The sequence below is a fragment of the Trachinotus anak genome, unplaced genomic scaffold, assembly GCF_046630095.1.
Source record: "Trachinotus anak isolate AG129_WGS33_773 ecotype Australia unplaced genomic scaffold, CSIRO_AGI_Tana_v1 ptg000013l, whole genome shotgun sequence".
In the NCBI taxonomy this organism is placed as follows: Eukaryota; Metazoa; Chordata; class Actinopteri; order Carangiformes; family Carangidae; genus Trachinotus; species Trachinotus anak.
The window spans coordinates 24,931,462-24,949,780 of record NW_027273864.1 but is presented as its reverse complement, the minus strand read 5'-3'; the positions used below and the strand labels follow the sequence as shown (position 1 = coordinate 24,949,780).

Below are 18,319 nucleotides of genomic sequence, written 5' to 3'. Positions count from 1 at the left end.
AAATCACTGAACTACATTAGTTGGTGTCCTTAGCCTGAGTTCCTGTCTGCTTGCTAGCACCGGTTGTGACAGTAGCAATACCTGCAGTGTAGAAATACTAAATACTAAATATAGGTGAAAGTTCAAAGGTATCGGCACCAATATATACTTAAAGTACCAAAAGTAAAACCAGAATGAACCCTTTCAGAATAAAGTAAATGATATTATTTTATTATAATCATTGATGTAATAATTAATTTGTATATCACTTAAATGTTGCTGCTGGGAATGGTGGGGCTAATTGTAATTACTTTATTTACTGCTGTTAAAGCTACAGCTATAGTTTTATCCCATTTATTTATCTTTATCCCAATATGTATTAATACATTATAATTGACTTGTTATGTTAATTATATTTTATATTATGAATGTGAATCTGCTAACTAATTAAATGATGAGTTCTCAAATTAAAGCAGTGAAGTAAAAAGTACAATGTTTGCCTCTGCATTGTGGTGAAGTAGAAGTATAAAGCAGTATAAAATGAAATACTCAAAGTACGAATACCTAAAAATTGTAACTTTGTGACACAACAATACAGTCATCATTCTCAGCCATGCTCCAAACCCAGCCCACCTGGGCGCACCATCCAACCTTGCAGGATTTGGTTTCTCTGAGTGTTTACCTGAAATCTGCTATATTTTTATTCAGTCACTCAGAAAACAGTCAGCCAATCAGAAGGGACTCAGAGCCCCCACAATTACACCCCAAACCAAGGGTGAATAGCTGGTTTTGTTTTGCCAGGTGAGCATGTTGTTTGACATGTAGGCCTGGTTACAGGATGCCTGCCTGTTTTTGTTGGGATTCCATGGTTACAGGTTTATGGGTTGTTGCTCCTGGTTGTTAATAAGGTCGAGGCGGACCAGGTTTTCTGTCTTTACTTCATGCGCTGCATTCCACTTCACAGGTCAGACTTTGTTTTGTTAAATCCTGGGTGTGACAGTCAGTGGATTTAACTTCACTCACAGCTTTGAAAACAGACTTTACATCATCATAGCTCTTAACAGTGTGGGTGGGTTTATACCTGCCACTATCTGATGGTCGCTTCTTTCACTGTCAGAAAGTTTGCAAACATGCAAGAGGGAGGGATGCGAATAACTCAAAACCTCAAAATGTCACAGCAGGGTGGAGACGACACTATGTCAAGATAAATCTATTAATGTGACATGTACATGTAAGCTGGAATAAGATGTCCACGGTGGCAACAACTTGAGACCCCTAGTGGAAGCAGAAGTTACATACTGTGTGTTTGAACAATTACCAAAATAGTTTACAGTTAATTTTCATCTAATTAATTAATTAATTATTAAAACTGATCATTTCAGCTGTAGAGCACTGGTTGGTTTTTGGGTGCTTGGGGAAATAATGAAACTGTCTGTGTCAGTAAAACCCCAGCAACAACTTATTTGCCCCATGCCCCCTAGGAGGACAATTTGGCTGCAGTGAAATCTCCCTGCCACTTTAGAAAAGCCCTGCATAATTAGAAGTGGATTAGTTGTTCTGAGTGTTCTCTGTGGTACCAGGGAAACAGGCTGCAAAAAGCCACAGGGACGCATTAGTTTGACTGTGGATGTCTGAGAAATGAGGAGGTCCCCTCTCCAGCAGAGTGACACAAAAGCCAACGACAGTGTTCAAGTCTGAAACACGACCACAGAAGCTTGTGTTACCTCGTCTGCCCCACATAACACCTACGGGTGCTGAGAAGTGTCATCCAGTGGATTTTATGCTTTCTGTGTCACTATATCAGTGACTCTTTCAGTTAAAAGGTGAAATATAATCATTTTTAAACCCCACTATGAAGAATTGTGGCATAATTCTGTTGAATTTTTAAGACATAAGTTTTCACTTCATCAAGAATAAGTCAAATATAGATGTATCTAATTACATCACAGAGAAAATGTTGGTTTCCCGGGTCACTGTAAACATCACAGAGCGTCCTGCTTCGATGCTCCAGCAGCATTTCCTGCAGCAGCGCACTGGGAGTCTGATTGTTGTGCGTCTTGATGTTATCTTCAGGATGCAGATTTCTTCCTGCCATACACAGCTATTTTCTGCTGAGTGTGTGTGTATGAGTGTGTGTGCATACAGTATCAGACCTTGAGTGTGTTTGTTTTTGGGAGTGGCAGAGGGTGCATGCAGGTGCAATTCTGTGTGTGTGTGTGTGTGTGTGTGTGTGTGTGTGTGTGTGCGCATGCATATTAGTGAGTGTCCTTGACAGAACTGTTTCTGCCTTGAGTCCTTGAATATGCATGTTTTTTTTATGTACGGTCTGTATGAGTGTGTGTGTGTGTGTGTGTGTGTGTGTGTGTGTGTGTGTGTGTATACAGGGTAGTTAGACTTGTGTATTGTCCTCTCAGCATTCTGGGACAGGTTAAAACCTTCCAATCTGGGTTTAGGCACTCCAGATGCTCAGAGCCTGTCTGATCACCGTTTTCATCTTACAACAGAAAAACTGCAGTTTTATACAACACAACATTCAGTCACTGAACTGTTTAATCTTTTGAGTTATGATTCCATGAATACAATTTGCTGAACTACACACAGAGGGACGAAACCATTAACGGTACATTACAAGAGTCACAATGCAAAGAAGCTAATGCAACATGTTTTTTTGCCATTTCATTTAATTTTACACTACTGCAGTAAACAACCACTGTGTTTAATAGGATGTGTACTTTATGGCATGTATCTGACCAATCAAATTGCTTGGCTAGCACTTCTCACTGTATGTCGTATTCTGACAGACTGACTTCTTTTTGCTGCACCTGCACTTGTTGCAGTCAGTCCATATGTTGTTGTTATAAAGTGGAGGAATGAGTCCTAAACCTAAGAAATTAGTTAGCATGTTAGCACTTCTGGTTCCCCTGTCTCAAAGTCAATGGGGTTTTTTTTGTCAGATGGCTAAAATAAGGTCTAGAGATTTTCAAGTTTTATTCTACAAATAAAATATATCAAATACCCCATGAAATACCCCAGTCGTGACTTCTTCATGCTTTTAGGTCTCTTAAAAATGGCAGTTGCCAACAAGTGGCTAAATGAGACTGCAGAGGTTGTCGGAGACATTAAACATCATCACATCTGTTCAGCTGTCCGTTACAGCCTCGTGTTGACTCTTGCACTTTTGCAAACTCTCGGTACTGCTCTCTATACTTTCTTCTGTGTCTGCCATCTTCTCTCTTTCAGTTTGTTGTCAGACTAGAACACCTGTAGCGTTACTATCCTGCCCTTGTCAGAGAGGAATCCAATCTTCTATAGCTACGACATCTACCTCCGTATCTTCATTATCGACGATACTGTGTAGAAAAAACGAGTACTGTCACATTTTCATAATTTTAGCAACAACTTGATACCAAAGTATCGGTTCTCGTGACATCCATAGCCAATAGACAGCTCAGTTAACAGACCTTTTAGGGAAATATCACATCCAGTTAAAGAACTGTGAACCAAAGCAAAACAAAACTGCATACAGCATTGGGATGAGTTTCTGTGAGTAGCATTGCACAAGCACCCCAGAAAATATTTTGTGAAAATGGGTCGAAGCACAGAGGAAGGTTTAACCACTCAAGTCAGAGACGAAGAGAGGCTTAAGCTGGAGTTCAGCTTTATCAGCATTACTGTGTCTTTGGTGTCATCAGGTCTTTTCTACTCTCGTCTCCTCCTGCTCCCTTTGACCCTCAATCCACAACATCACTGAAATATGTGTCACACAGAAACTATGTTTTACCGCCAATGATATGCACATGTAGCAGAATAAAGATTTGTTGTAGCAGTTTTTTTTGGCCTAAGAGGATCTTTGTGTTATAGATCGCTTATCGGCCAATCACCACAAGGGGGACGCACCATAAAAAAAGCGGGTCACTCTCGTGCGCGCTCCCGTCCACGCTGAGAGCGCGCCTCGCTCCCGCTCTGACGCAGGTAGGAGACAGCCTCCGTGATTGTTTGCAGTTTGGCAGGTCCTTGTTGCGCGGCTGCTTATCTCGGCTGCTCGACTAGGGCCTGCAGATTCCCTTGTCTTCCTGCCTACTCTGGCATCAGTTTTCTATTTTTTTGTATTCATTATTTTGGTTAATCTGATTTATCATGCGTCGTAGGAGCTGGCCTGCTGCCGCGGCGCACACCGCAGGGACGCTGCTGCTTTGCCTCTGGCTGTTTTCCTCTTATTCGTTTGGCCTGTAATCGTTTAATGTTTTTTGTGTTTATTTTAACTTGGGCCCGTTTTAAGTGTAAAAAATGCTGGTTGTTTATTTTTCCTATTGTTTGTATTATTTGTGATTTATTATTTGTTGCAGCACTACAGCTGCCATCCAAGCAGCCTTATTCAGGTGTAGTTTATGTTGTGTGAGTTGCAGTCACACAGCTGTTTATTCACAAATGGTTTTGTGTAGTTTATTTTGTCATATATATGATTTGTAATGTGGGATTACCCTTTCATCTCACTTTAATTTGTGTGTTGTTATATATGGTCTAAGTGCTGTCTAGGTTTCAGCATTTGGCCACTGAATGGTTTATATTTTGTGTTGGAAGTGTAATCCCCTAACTCTGTTGTGTTTGTTTTAGGAGCTGAATATGAATTAGAAAACATGCTGACAGATCTGGTTTTATATAAAGTTGTTTCTCTGTCTCTTGTTCAGGTAAATATTTGGTATAAACTTCTGGACTTTGACACGCTTGGACTTGAGAGAAGAATCAACAAATACGCCTCACGTTCCAGAGACCTGGTTGGTTACTGGTGTTGTCATCTTGGCTACATATGAGGCAGCTGACTCTGGATTTTATCTTCATGCTTGCTTTACTGCCTGGTGTTCCTCTGTTGGTCGTGGGACAATTGCACTTTGTCTGAGCCTCACAGATCGGAGTGTGAAAACATGGGCCATGAAATGTCACGTGAAGATTATGAGAGGATTTCTCTTTTCTATTATGAAACTTCACTCAATAACCCATGCCTCTTACCAGATGTGGGCATCGATGAGTCCCTGCTGAAATATTCTGGCACAGACTCTAACGCTGTGCTGCAGGCCTACTCTAATCAGCTGGTCAGCTTGGTGCCAGGATACGTCAGAAGCTTAGGATCTGCCTTAGGGTCGTTTACTCCAATCCCAAATGCTGTTGGACTTGGTGCGTTGGTGATTTCCATGATCATAGAGATCTGCCAGAAGAGCAGCACACAAACAAATGACAATACATACAGCATGCTCCAACGTGTCTTTGGTGAAGAAAAAGCTTCAGCTGTCCGGGACACAATGGCAGAATATCTGAAGCGTCACACCATGTTCATCAAAAATGAGCAGCGTTTGCAAATGGAACTACACAGATTAGAGGCCCAGCTGAGCGGTCATCTCACCATCCTCAAAAATTCCCTGCTGCTGGACGGACAGATGAGATCACGTGGGCTCAAAATCTGGGTTAATGGAGCCTCCTTCCACATCCAGATGTTGATCCACGAGGCTCGACTGATTGGACAATCTGGCCAACCTGTGTCAAACAAGGTTGAAACAATCAAAGCTGCGATCAATTTGTATCTTCAGGACCTGGACAACTTGCTGAATAAATACAAGACCTTCAAGATCAGTGACACTAACTCCAACCGTCATCAAATTTGCGGCTGTGGAGGATTTGCTTGTGGGTGTGGTCCAATATCGTGCTATTTAAGAAATAGGGAGGGACAGTGTGGAGTAAACCTTTCTGACCGGTCAGAGGCCACTGAGGGCTGTGGAAATGATAATGTGATTAAGGCCTATATAAATCATTTTTTCACAAAATACCAACCAATCTTAGGCTTGAGGAGCCATTTTTTAGACATGAAGAACAACCTCAACTCTGCAATCAGCCAACATTTCACCTTCACCCCACCATACACAACCTAAGATCACTTTCCCAAATAAAGTGATCTTAGTATCAGTATCTCTAACTCTGCATATGCAACACAATAATGAGCAAACAATAACCTTAAGGAGGTTATGCTGATTTGTGAACCAAACATGATCGAGTAAATTCATTGTATAAGGAGGGACTGGCTGAAACTGTCATTTAAAAGACTGAACTGAACTGACAGTGAAGCTGATGTTCTGTAATCTTCTGATCTACATGTGTGTTTGATGTATTTTTCTAGTTTCTGTTTGTGAGTAATGTGACTGTGATTTTGTTTTGCTGCACAGTGATGTATTAGGTGGTTATTATTAATGACTCCACAAAGAAAAATAACAGTTCTTATTGTAAATGTGTTCAAAATGAAAATCAGAACTTCTTTGCATTTAAGTGCAAATTTGAATGAAAGTGAGATTTATATGTTGCAGCTTTAAGTCCAGCTCCTGGGCAAACAACATGTGCATGTGAACAGAAAAATAAACAAAAACTGTGGCATAAGAATTGTGTGAATTATGTTGGAGCCGTGAACCTGTGGTCACAGGACTGTCTGATCACCTGATGACTCTGTGCAAAGGATACACACACACACACACACACACACACACACACACAATAAGAATCAATAAATTCTTCTAATCTTCCAGTCACCTGGTTAGTTACTGGCAGAGGTCAGCCATCAGAGGTCTTCTCCACTGACCTGAAAATGGTTAGAATCAGCAATTAGATTTTTATAATTACTGCTGGTTAATAGTTATGTTTGTTCCCATCAGTCTTTTAACATCATGTCATTGCCTCTCTCTCCCTCAACTGCGCTGCTTTCAGTGCAGCTCATATAAATTAGAGCTTTTATCCAATCAGATTTTACACTTGTGCTGTCTCCACGTGAAAAATCTACCCAGATTCCTTCAGAATTCCCAGTAAATCCACTCTGCTGTTGAAGCTAATGGGGACGATGTGTTTTTATGGTCCTGTTCAACCAATCAGATTTCATATTTGCCATGTTGGCTGTATTCTTTGAGACACCAGAGCTTTGGCATTAGCATTTTTCTTGTGGCATGATCATAGGACCAGTTACCAAACTTAAGTAAAACTAGCTAGCATGTGACATAGTATTATCTAATTTGTATTTAAAATTTCTTTTATGCCATTTAGTTTTTAGATGTAGCTCAGTTTTTTTGTTTTGTTTTTGTTTACTTAGCCCTGTTGTTTTTTAATGCACTATTGCAGAAAAAGGAGAAGAAATGGATCCGGTGGCAGATTTACCAGAAAAGCCTTTTTCAAAAACTCCCTAATAAGAAAAGGTGGAAATTGTGAGGAAAGGTTGATCAAACCCCTGCCCCAGCCAGGAAGATTATATGTGCTGCACTTTCAGTCGAGCAACAACTAAGGGTACACCTGGCTTGTAGTGTTATGCTCATCTTGCTGTCTTCTTCTCCAGGTGTGTTATTTTAATTTTCAGAAGTATCCCACCAAAGAGTGTAACCCTGAGGCTGCCAAGATGTGCAATGTAAGTAACAGCTGAACCAATGAGAACGGCAAACTGTACAAAATGTCTGAATATGAATTAGAAAACATGCTGACAGATCTGGTTTTATATAAAGTTGTTTCTCTGTCTCTTGTTCAGGTAAATATTTGGTATAAACTTCTGGACTTTGACACGCTTGGACTTGAGAGAAGAATCAACAAATACGCCTCACGTTCCAGAGACCTGGTTGGTTACTGGTGTTGTCATCTTGGCTACATATGAGGCAGCTGACTCTGGATTTTATCTTCATGCTTGCTTTACTGCCTGGTGTTCCTCTGTTGGTCGTGGGACAATTGCACTTTGTCTGAGCCTCACAGATCGGAGTGTGAAAACATGGGCCATGAAATGTCACGCGAAGATTATGAGAGGATTTCTCTTTTCTATTATGAAACTTCACTCAATAACCCATGCCTCTTACCAGATGTGGGCATCGATGAGTCCCTGCTGAAATATTCTGGCACAGACTCTAACGCTGTGCTGCAGGCCTACTCTAATCAGCTGGTCAGCTTGGTGCCAGGATACGTCAGAAGCTTAGGATCTGCCTTAGGGTCGTTTACTCCAATCCCAAATGCTGTTGGACTTGGTGCGTTGGTGATTTCCATGATCATAGAGATCTGCCAGAAGAGCAGCACACAAACAAATGACAATACATACAGCATGCTCCAACGTGTCTTTGGTGAAGAAAAAGCTTCAGCTGTCCGGGACACAATGGCAGAATATCTGAAGCGTCACACCATGTTCATCAAAAATGAGCAGCGTTTGCAAATGGAACTACACAGATTAGAGGCCCAGCTGAGCGGTCATCTCACCATCCTCAAAAATTCCCTGCTGCTGGACGGACAGATGAGATCACGTGGGCTCAAAATCTGGGTTAATGGAGCCTCCTTCCACATCCAGATGTTGATCCATGAGGCTCGACTGATTGGACAATCTGGCCAACCTGTGTCAAACAAGGTTGAAACAATCAAAGCTGCGATCAATTTGTATCTTCAGGACCTGGACAACTTGCTGAATAAATACAAGACCTACAAGATCAGTAAAACTCATACCTACCCTGAACAATATTGCGGCTGTGGAGGAGTTGCTTGTGGGTGTGGTCCAATATCGTGCTATTTAAGAAATAGGGAGGGACAGTGTGGCGTATACCTTCCTGGCCGGTCAGAGGCCACTGAGGGCTGTGGAGATAATAATGTGATTAAGGCCTATATAAATCATTTTTTCACAAAATACCAACCAATCTTAGGCTTGAGGAGCCATTTTTTAGACATGAAGAACAACCTCAACTCTGCAATCAGCCAACATTTCACCTTCACCCCACCATACACAACCTAAGATCACTTTCCCAAATAAAGTGATCTTAGTATCAGTATCTCTAACTCTGCATATGCAACACAATAATGAGCAAACAATAACCTTAAGGAGGTTATGCTGATTTGTGAACCAAACATGATCGAGTAAATTCATTGTATAAGGAGGGACTGGCTGAAACTGTCATTTAAAAGACTGAACTGAACTGACAGTGAAGCTGATGTTCTGTAATCTTCTGATCTACATGTGTGTTTGATGTATTTTTCTAGTTTCTGTTTGTGAGTAATGTGACTGTGATTTTGTTTTGCTGCACAGTGATGTATTAGGTGGTTATTATTAATGACTCCACAAAGAAAAATAACAGTTCTTATTGTAAATGTGTTCAAAATGAAAATCAGAACTTCTTTGCATTTAAGTGCAAATTTGAATGAAAGTGAGATTTATATGTTGCAGCTTTAAGTCCAGCTCCTGGGCAAACAACATGTGCATGTGAACAGAAAAATAAACAAAAACTGTGGCATAAGAATTGTGTGAATTATGTTGGAGCCGTGAACCTGTGGTCACAGGACTGTCTGATCACCTGATGACTCTGTGCAAAGGATACACACACACACACACACACACACACACACACACAATAAGAATCAATAAATTCTTCTAATCTTCCAGTCACCTGGTTAGTTACTGGCAGAGGTCAGCCATCAGAGGTCTTCTCCACTGACCTGAAAATGGTTAGAATCAGCAATTAGATTTTTATAATTACTGCTGGTTAATAGTTATGTTTGTTCCCATCAGTCTTTTAACATCATGTCATTGCCTCTCTCTCCCTCAACTGCGCTGCTTTCAGTGCAGCTCATATAAATTAGAGCTTTTATCCAATCAGATTTTACACTTGTGCTGTCTCCACGTGAAAAATCTACCCAGATTCCTTCAGAATTCCCAGTAAATCCACTCTGCTGTTGAAGCTAATGGGGACGATGTGTTTTTATGGTCCTGTTCAACCAATCAGATTTCATATTTGCCATGCTGGCTGTATTCTTTGAGACACCAGAGCTTTGGCATTAGCATTTTTCTTGTGGCATGATCATAGGACCAGTTACCAAACTTAAGTAAAACTAGCTAGCATGTGACATAGTATTATCTAATTTGTATTTAAACTTTCTTTTATGCCATTTAGTTTTTAGATGTAGCTCAGTTTTTTTGTTTTGTTTTTGTTTACTTAGCCCTGTTGTTTTTTAATGCACTATTGCAGAAAAAGGAGAAGAAATGGATCCGGTGGCAGATTTACCAGAAAAGCCTTTTTCAAAAACTCCCTAATAAGAAAAGGTGGAAATTGTGAGGAAAGGTTGATCAAACCCCTGCCCCAGCCAGGAAGATTTTATGTGCTGCACTTTCAGTCGAGCAACAACTAAGGGTACACCTGGCATATAGTGTTATGCTCATCTTGGTGTCTTCTTCTCCAGGTGTGTTATTTTAATTTTCAGAAGTATCCCACCAAAGAGTGTAACCCTGAGGCTGCCAAGATGTGCAATGTAAGTAACAGCTGAACCAATGAGAACGGCAAACTGTACAAAATGTCTGAATATGAATTAGAAAACATGCTGACAGATCTGGTTTTATATAAAGTTGTTTCTCTGTCTCTTGTTCAGGTAAATATTTGGTATAAACTTCTGGACTTTGACACGCTTGGACTTGAGAGAAGAATCAACAAATACGCCTCACGTTCCAGAGACCTGGTTGGTTACTGGTGTTGTCATCTTGGCTACATATGAGGCAGCTGACTCTGGATTTTATCTTCATGCTTGCTTTACTGCCTGGTGTTCCTCTGTTGGTCGTGGGACAATTGCACTTTGTCTGAGCCTCACAGATCGGAGTGTGAAAACATGGGCCATGAAATGTCACGCGAAGATTATGAGAGGATTTCTCTTTTCTATTATGAAACTTCACTCAATAACCCATGCCTCTTACCAGATGTGGGCATCGATGAGTCCCTGCTGAAATATTCTGGCACAGACTCTAACGCTGTGCTGCAGGCCTACTCTAATCAGCTGGTCAGCTTGGTGCCAGGATACGTCAGAAGCTTAGGATCTGCCTTAGGGTCGTTTACTCCAATCCCAAATGCTGTTGGAGCCATGAACCTGTGGTCACAGGACTGTCTGATCACCTGATGACTCTGTGCAAAGGATACACACACACACACACACACACACACACGTACACGTACACACACATAAAGGGGTCAGATTGGGCAAAAGATCAGCTCTGTCTCCTTCAGTTATTATGTCACAATTGCTCTGTGACTCAACTTTGTTTTTTAGTTTTTGTTTTTTACCCCAAATACAGGGTAGTGTACAACTGCAATAAGATCTGTTTTGCAAAGAAGGGCATCTCCACTATTCACCTCCATTCATTATATTCACCCATGTGCACTCCTGTCTTACACCTGGTGCAGTGTCGCTAAGCACAACGCAAGTGCCTTTGCCAGTTTCAGACCGAAACAGTTGTCATTTTTTTGTCCAGTGTTTTTTACATAGCAAATACACTTGCGCTCATCTGTGCACCCATGGGCGTGTTGGTCTTAGAATGAGTTGGTGAGGCGCATTATTGGCGCATTGCTATTTTGAGGAACCTTTATTTTAAGCACACATTGTCAAGACAGTAATATGTGCCAGCATAGGCTGGTACACGGAGCACACACACTCTGCCTGTTACGCACTAGCAGAGTGTGCTGAAATGGCACTTAGATGTTGTGATAAGTCAGGTGGAACATTACAATACAGAGGATCGGAGCAATCTTTGTGACATATTGTGTGTTGTACATGAGGCTTGAGGCTCTGCAGAGAAGCTTTTTTTCTTACTACCTGGTAAATCCGCCACAGTGGTCCCCATTCATCACCTAATTTTGTCCACCACAGTTTCATAGCGAACTAAAGACTAATTCATACTTACAGCTTTTTGTGTAAACTGCCTCTTTGTCCGACCCACCAGCAAATTCTCTAAAGTTTAGTCATTCAGTTTGTGACCATGTAAGTTCTATTTTATATGATTTTATATGAAGACAGCAGTGGATAGCCCCAACGACTACAGGCCTGTTGCACTTACGCCTGTGGTCATGAAGTGCTTCGAGAAACTGGTCTCTCAGCACATCTGGACTTGTCTGCCTCCCACTCTGGACCCCCACCAGTTTGCCTACAGGGCAAACCGATCCACCAAGGACGCTATTACCATAGCGCTGCACACCGCACTGAGTCATCTGGAGCACCCGGGCAGCTACGTGAGGATGCTCTTCCTGGACTTCAGCTCGGCTTTCAACAACATCATCCCGGAGATCCTGATCCAGAAACTGTCCCACCTGGGCCTCTCCACCCCCATCTGCTTCTGGATTAAGGACTTCCTGACAAACCGCTCACAGACTGTCAGATTTGGCCCCCACCTGTCCAGCACCATCACACTCAACACCGGCTCTCCACAAGGATGTGTTCTGAGTCCCCTTCTGTTCACTCTCTACACATCCGACTGCTCCCCAACACATCTCTCAAATACCCTCATAAAGTTTGCAGACAACACAACCGTAGTTGGACTCATCTCAGGAGGGGATGAGTCCAACTACAGAGATGAAGTCAAAAGACTGACTGCGTGGTGTTCGGTAAACAACCTCCAACTGAACACCACAAAAACTAAAGAACTCATCTTGGACTTCAGGAAGGGCGGAGGGGACCCGGCCCCACTTTACATCCACGGGGACTGTGTGGAAAGAGTCCACACCATGAGATTCTTGGGTGTGCAGATATCCGACGACCTCTCCTGGACTGCGAACACCTCGGCGGTGGTGAGGAAGGCCCAGCAGCGCCTCCACTTCCTGAGAGTGCTCAGGAGGAACAACCTGGAGGAGAGGCTGCTGGTGACCGTCTACAGAGCCACCATAGAGAGCATCCTGGCGTATTGCATCACAGCGTGGTATGCGGGGTGCTCAGCAGCTGACAGGAGAGCACTACAGAGGGTCGTCTGCACAGCCCAGAAGATCACTGGCTGCTCTCTGCCCAGCCTGGAGGACATAGCCAACTCTCGCTATCTGAGCAGAGCTGGAAACATCATCAAGGACCCCTCCCACCCCGGTAACCACCTGTTTGACCTGTTACCGTCGGGCCGAAGGTACAGGTCACACAAAACTAGGACAAACAGACTCAGGGATAGCTTCTTCCCGAGGGCTATCACTGCAGTCAACAAAGACAAAAAGAAATCCGGATGACCGGTCGATCACACTGCATAACTTCCAATTACCTGTGCAATAAAACTGGGCCTAAAGTGCAATAATCGGGTTTCATTCATACCACGTGTAATTATATCTGTACATATCACTTGCCTTTTTATACCTCCTCTATTTTTAATTCTTGTGTTCTCTTTAGGTTCCTATTTATTTTATTTAATTAGCATTGTTTGCACCAAGGGAGCAGCGCTCAAATTTCGTTGTACTATGTATAATGACAATAAAGGCGATTCTGATTCTGATTCTGATTCTGATAAAAAAACAATGTAAAAGAAATGAAAATTTAATGAAAAGTGAAACTGTTGTTTAATTACCTATACACACACACACACACACACACACACATATACATAATAGGTCAATATTTGCTCTAAACTTCTGGAATTTGACACAGATAATAATCAATAAATTCTCCTAATTTTCCAGAGACATGGTTGGTTAGTTGCAGAGCCAGGAAAATTATTTGTGCGGTACTTTCGGTTGAGCAACAACTAAGGGTACACCTGGCTTATAGTGTTATGCTCATCTTGCTGTCTTCTTCTCCAGGTGTGTTATTTTAATTTTATAAATCATTTTTTCACAAAATACCAACCAATCTTAGGCTTGAGGAGCCATTTTTTAGACATGAAGAACAACCTCAACTCTGCAATCAGCCAACATTTCACCTTCACCCCACCATACACAACCTATCTCTAACCAAGAGTTAGAGATACTGATACTAAGATCACTTTATTTGGGAAAGTGATCTTAGTATCAGTATATACAAAACAATAATGGCCAACAATAATCTCGAGTAAATTCATTGTATAAGGAGGGACTGGCTGAAACTGTCATTTAAAAGACTGAATTGAACTGACAGTGAAGCTGATGTTCTGTGATCTTCTGATCTACATGTGTGTTTGATGTATTTTTCTAGTTTCTGTTTGTGAGTAATGTGACTGTGATTTTGTTTTGCTGCACAGTGATGTATTGGGTGGTTATTATATATTAAATGACTTCACAAAGAAAATAACAGTTCTTATTGTAAATGTGGACTGTCTGATCACCTAATGACTCCGTGCTCAGGAAACGCACACACACACACACGCACACACACACACACACAAAGGCGTCAGACTGGGCCAAAGCTCAGCTCTGTCTCCTTTAGTTATTATGTCACATTTGCGTTTTTTAAATGTCCTCTGGGACAGGGGTTGCCCAAACTTTCCAACCTTTCTTCAAACACAATGTTGCTGGGTTTTCAAAGGACATTTCTCTTTTATGCTAATCTAATGGACATAAAAGTTTTATCTTATTTTTATTTTAGTGTATCTTCAGTGCATATTGTGTCACAGTAAAGTAAATTATGTCTAATATACACAAAGTATTGCGGTTTTAGTTGTCCAGACAGATTTTGTAGGTATGTGCTGGTTTTAGCTTTAGTAACTGTGCTGCCATCTAGTGGTTCAAATATTCACTTACATGACAACAGCAGAGTGTCCGCAGCAGAACTGACTGTTGAGGAAACACACACACATACTTCTCTCCTGCTGTCTCTTTAAAAAATGAAGCTTAAGGTTTTTGTTGCAAATTGCTTCACCAGCAAATTCTCTCTTTGTGACCATTAGTTCTATTTTGCACATTGTGGTAAAATAAAAAAATGTTGTGTGTGTGTGTGTGTGTGTGTGTGTGTGTGTGGGGGGGGGGGGGGGGGGGGGGGGGGGGGCGTTTAGTCTGGCTTTTTGATTATTATTTTTATTATTATTTTTATTATTTTTATTATTATTAGTAGTATTTTGATCCAGCTCCTGTGAAAGACAGAAGCGCAACATGACACCTCACCAACCTCCAGAGATCCAAATATATCTTTTTATTTTCTTCCAACAGGAGATTTAGTCCACTAGGCCAACTCACAGCTGGAGTCTGCCTGTCTGTCTGTTGATGTCTGCTAACTTTAGACTCCAGCACATTTCAAAGGGGGAAGAGCATTGAATTTTCCATCTTGCTTGACAGAGGTGAGTGTGTCTGATTTATCAAACCAAATGAAATTAAAAACATCATCTTTCTATCTCACTTCTCTGGCCTCTACATCCTTGGTGAACATTTTATTTGTTTAGTGAATTCATAAATTAAAGAAAAAAACCTGTTGGGTATCATGTGTGATGTGATGAGTACGGACTTACATGATGGTACAGCAATCTTTGAGGGGACCTGTCATTGGTATTATGCAGCCCCTTACCTGATCCTTGACCATCACAACTAAATGCCTGACCTCAACCCTTAACCTAAACATATCCATCCATCCATACATCCATCCATTTTCTTCTGCTTATGCGGGGCCACATCGTGGTGGCAGCAGGCTAAGCAGGGTATTCCAGAAGTCCCTCTTTCAAGCAATGCTTTCCAACTCCTCCATGGGGATCCTGAGTCATACCTAGGCCAGGTGGGATATGTGATGGGATCTCCTCCTAGTTGAATGTGCCCAGAGAATCTCTAAAGGAATGTGCCCAGGAAGCATCTAAATCAGATGCCCGAACCACCTCAGTTGGTTCCTTTGGACATAAAGGAGCAGCAAATCCACTATGAGCTCCTCACCCTATCTCTAAGTTTAGGCACAGAAGTCCTACAGAAGAAAACCATTTCAGCCCCTTGTGTCCACAGTTCTTTTGGTCGCTACCCACAGCTCATGACCACAGGTTATGGTTGGAACAAAGTTCCACTGGTAAGTCAAGAGCTTTGCCTTTCTGGCTCAGCTCCATCTTCACCACAAGTTACAAGCAAATTACTGCCAACACCTCACCAATTCACCTGTCAATCTCCAGCTCCATCTTACTCTCACTGATGAACAACTTAACTACTTGAACAGATTAAATTGTGACAACAAATCACCTCTACCTGGAGTGAGTGATTCACCTTTTTCTAAACCTAAACCTAATTCTAACTATTAAACCAAGTTCAAACCCTCAAACAGCCCTTTAAACTTTTGGGTTCCAGCATTTAGGTCCCCACAAAGTGCCATGGACCCCACAAATATAGTGGGATTTAAGTTTTTGTCACTCACATATATAATAAAACAAACACACACACACTACACTGACTTTTCTCAGCCATTGGTCAGGGGGAAGCAGGACAGATGACAGCATCCCTTTATTCTCATTGGCAGAGCTGTTATTTCATTAATGGCCTGCACATCCACACTTGATTGGACAAAACAGGTGAGCAGGGGGGATTATGTTAGTCATGTGATTGGCTGAAGGGAATTGCAACAACTACTCAAGGTCTCACAGCTGACAATGAATGAGACAGGATTGCGTCGAGGCTCAGATCTGTAGGAGGATACAAAACATTCCCAGGAGCACAGTGGCCTCCATAATTCTTACATGGGAGATGTTTGGAACAACTACAACCTGAGGTGTGTGCCTTTCCAAATCATGTCCAGTCAGCTGAATTTGCCACAGGTGGACTCCAATCAAGATGTAGAAACATCTCAAAGACGATCATGAGAAAAGGGAGAGCTCAATGGTAAGTGTCACAGCAAAGGGTCTGAAAACTTATGTCAACGTGATATTTCAGTTTTTCCTTTTTAATAAATTTGCAAAGATTTTCTTAAACAGTTTTTGCTTTGTCAGGTGACAAAGTATGTTACGGGTATTAAATATAGATTGATGAGGGAAAAAATCAATTCTAGCAATTTCATCATGAGACTGCAACATCTGTCTATAGGCTTTATGAATGCACTGTACAGTTCTGCTCCTCTTAATATATTAGGAGCCTCATTTGTGCCTTATGTCCTCATTTATCCAACAGAGAAGTACTTAAACAGACCTTAAATCTCAAAAACAAAACAATTAAACATGAGGTTTGGAGATCTGCTGTGTGTGTATCAGACCACCTCCCTGCTGTCAGAAAAGCAAACAAGGTCAGTTAAGAGTTAAATCCCTGTGCCTTGATGGAAGGTTTAAATAATTAATTAAGGTATACACACAAAATGCAGAGGTATGGCATGTCTGTGCCAGCAAATATAAGTTAAAATGATTTAATGTAAACAGAGATGAGCAAATGTGTGTGTGTGTGTGTGTGTGTGTGTGTGTGTGTGTGTGTGTGTGTGTGTGTGTGTGTGTGTGTGTGTGTGTCGATATTATAGGTGCTTAAGTAAAGTAGTGGACATTTTAAGTTACCCTGCTGAGGGGCATCTGCTGTACAGATAGCTGCAGTCCTTCTGTCCAGACTTCATAATCATTATTATTAGCGCTTCTTCATTCTGTGTAATCCTTTTTAACTGTCTGCGTTGCTCAGTGCAGTTTGGTGTATATGTTTATTGTATACACTCACTCCATAGTTACATCATATCCCAAGTGCTGGTAAATGTCTGTTGACACTAAAGGCTGCGGAACAGAAGGAGTCCCAGTACTGGACCAGAACAGAACATGTCATCTGCTGGAAAAGTGGGTCACTACCCAGAAATTAGAGGCTGTTATAACTGAACAGGAGGGAGAGGGAGGTGTGAATTGGCTATCTGACTGGCTGGAATAAAACAGGAGATGAGAGGAGAGGAATCAGGGAAAGGGGTCAGGGGGAGTATGAGTCCTAACTGAGAGGAGGGAATAAGGATAGACTGCTGAAGGAGGTTTAAAGAAGGTGAAAAATCAGCTGTAAAATCAGAAAGGAGAGGAGGAAAGGAGGACACAAGAGTGTGAGAGGCCTTGTGGCTGGCTGGGCGACAGGCTGCTTTATTGAGCTGACACATGATGACGGATGCAGAGTGGGAATAAAGTGTTGCGAAGGTGGACAGCTGACTGGCCAAGGTGAGGATGCGGGAAGGGTGGAGAGGGAAAGCTGAGCAAAGAAACAGTGCGAGCAGTTCAGTGAGCAGAAGATTCATGGCAAATAATGATAATATGGATGTGTGGGGCTGTTGGCTCCTTGCTCGTCTCAGATGGTGTTTATTCACACACTGTCTGTCAGTGAGCAGGGAGGATTGTGGGTAAGGACACCAGTTCAATTTGTGGAGGAAAAACCTGTGTTTGTGTATGTGTTTATGTATGTGCGCCGTACAGGCTTGAATACTAATACACCTCAGATGGATCCTTTTGATTTTGCCTTTGCTACCTTTGCCCCCCTCCAATGAAAATTAAGGTTTAAACCTAGTAACCATGTCCATATGATGTTTTTTTATATATAACCTAATATGAGACAAAATAAGCAATCAACACTATGAATGCCAGTGAACCAATGACAGTCTCATAAAAACAGATTCAGACAGCCAGGGATTCATATGTCATATAACAAAGGAACCAATCCCGTCAACTTGCAGGAATGGGGGGCGGGGCAAAATAAGC

At 41.8% G+C, this 18,319-nt stretch overlaps 1 protein-coding gene across 1 annotated transcript; it reads left to right on the top strand.

Annotated features, from left to right (window-relative positions):
• Positions 1-3,922: 3,922 nt before the first annotated feature.
• On the top strand, positions 3,923-6,402 carry LOC139630831 (uncharacterized). Its single transcript, XM_071494592.1, has 2 exons — positions 3,923-4,358; positions 4,668-6,402. The coding sequence occupies exon 2, from the start codon at positions 4,902-4,904 to the stop codon at positions 5,898-5,900; it is 999 nt and encodes a 332-aa protein (XP_071350693.1). The 5' UTR covers positions 3,923-4,358; positions 4,668-4,901; the 3' UTR covers positions 5,901-6,402.
• Positions 6,403-18,319: the final 11,917 nt, after the last annotated feature.

Excerpts from the sequence above, each read along its gene's own strand:
- LOC139630831 (XM_071494592.1), top strand. The coding sequence starts at position 4,902 with ATGGGCCATGAAATGTCACGTGAAGATTATGAGAGGATTTCTCTTTTC.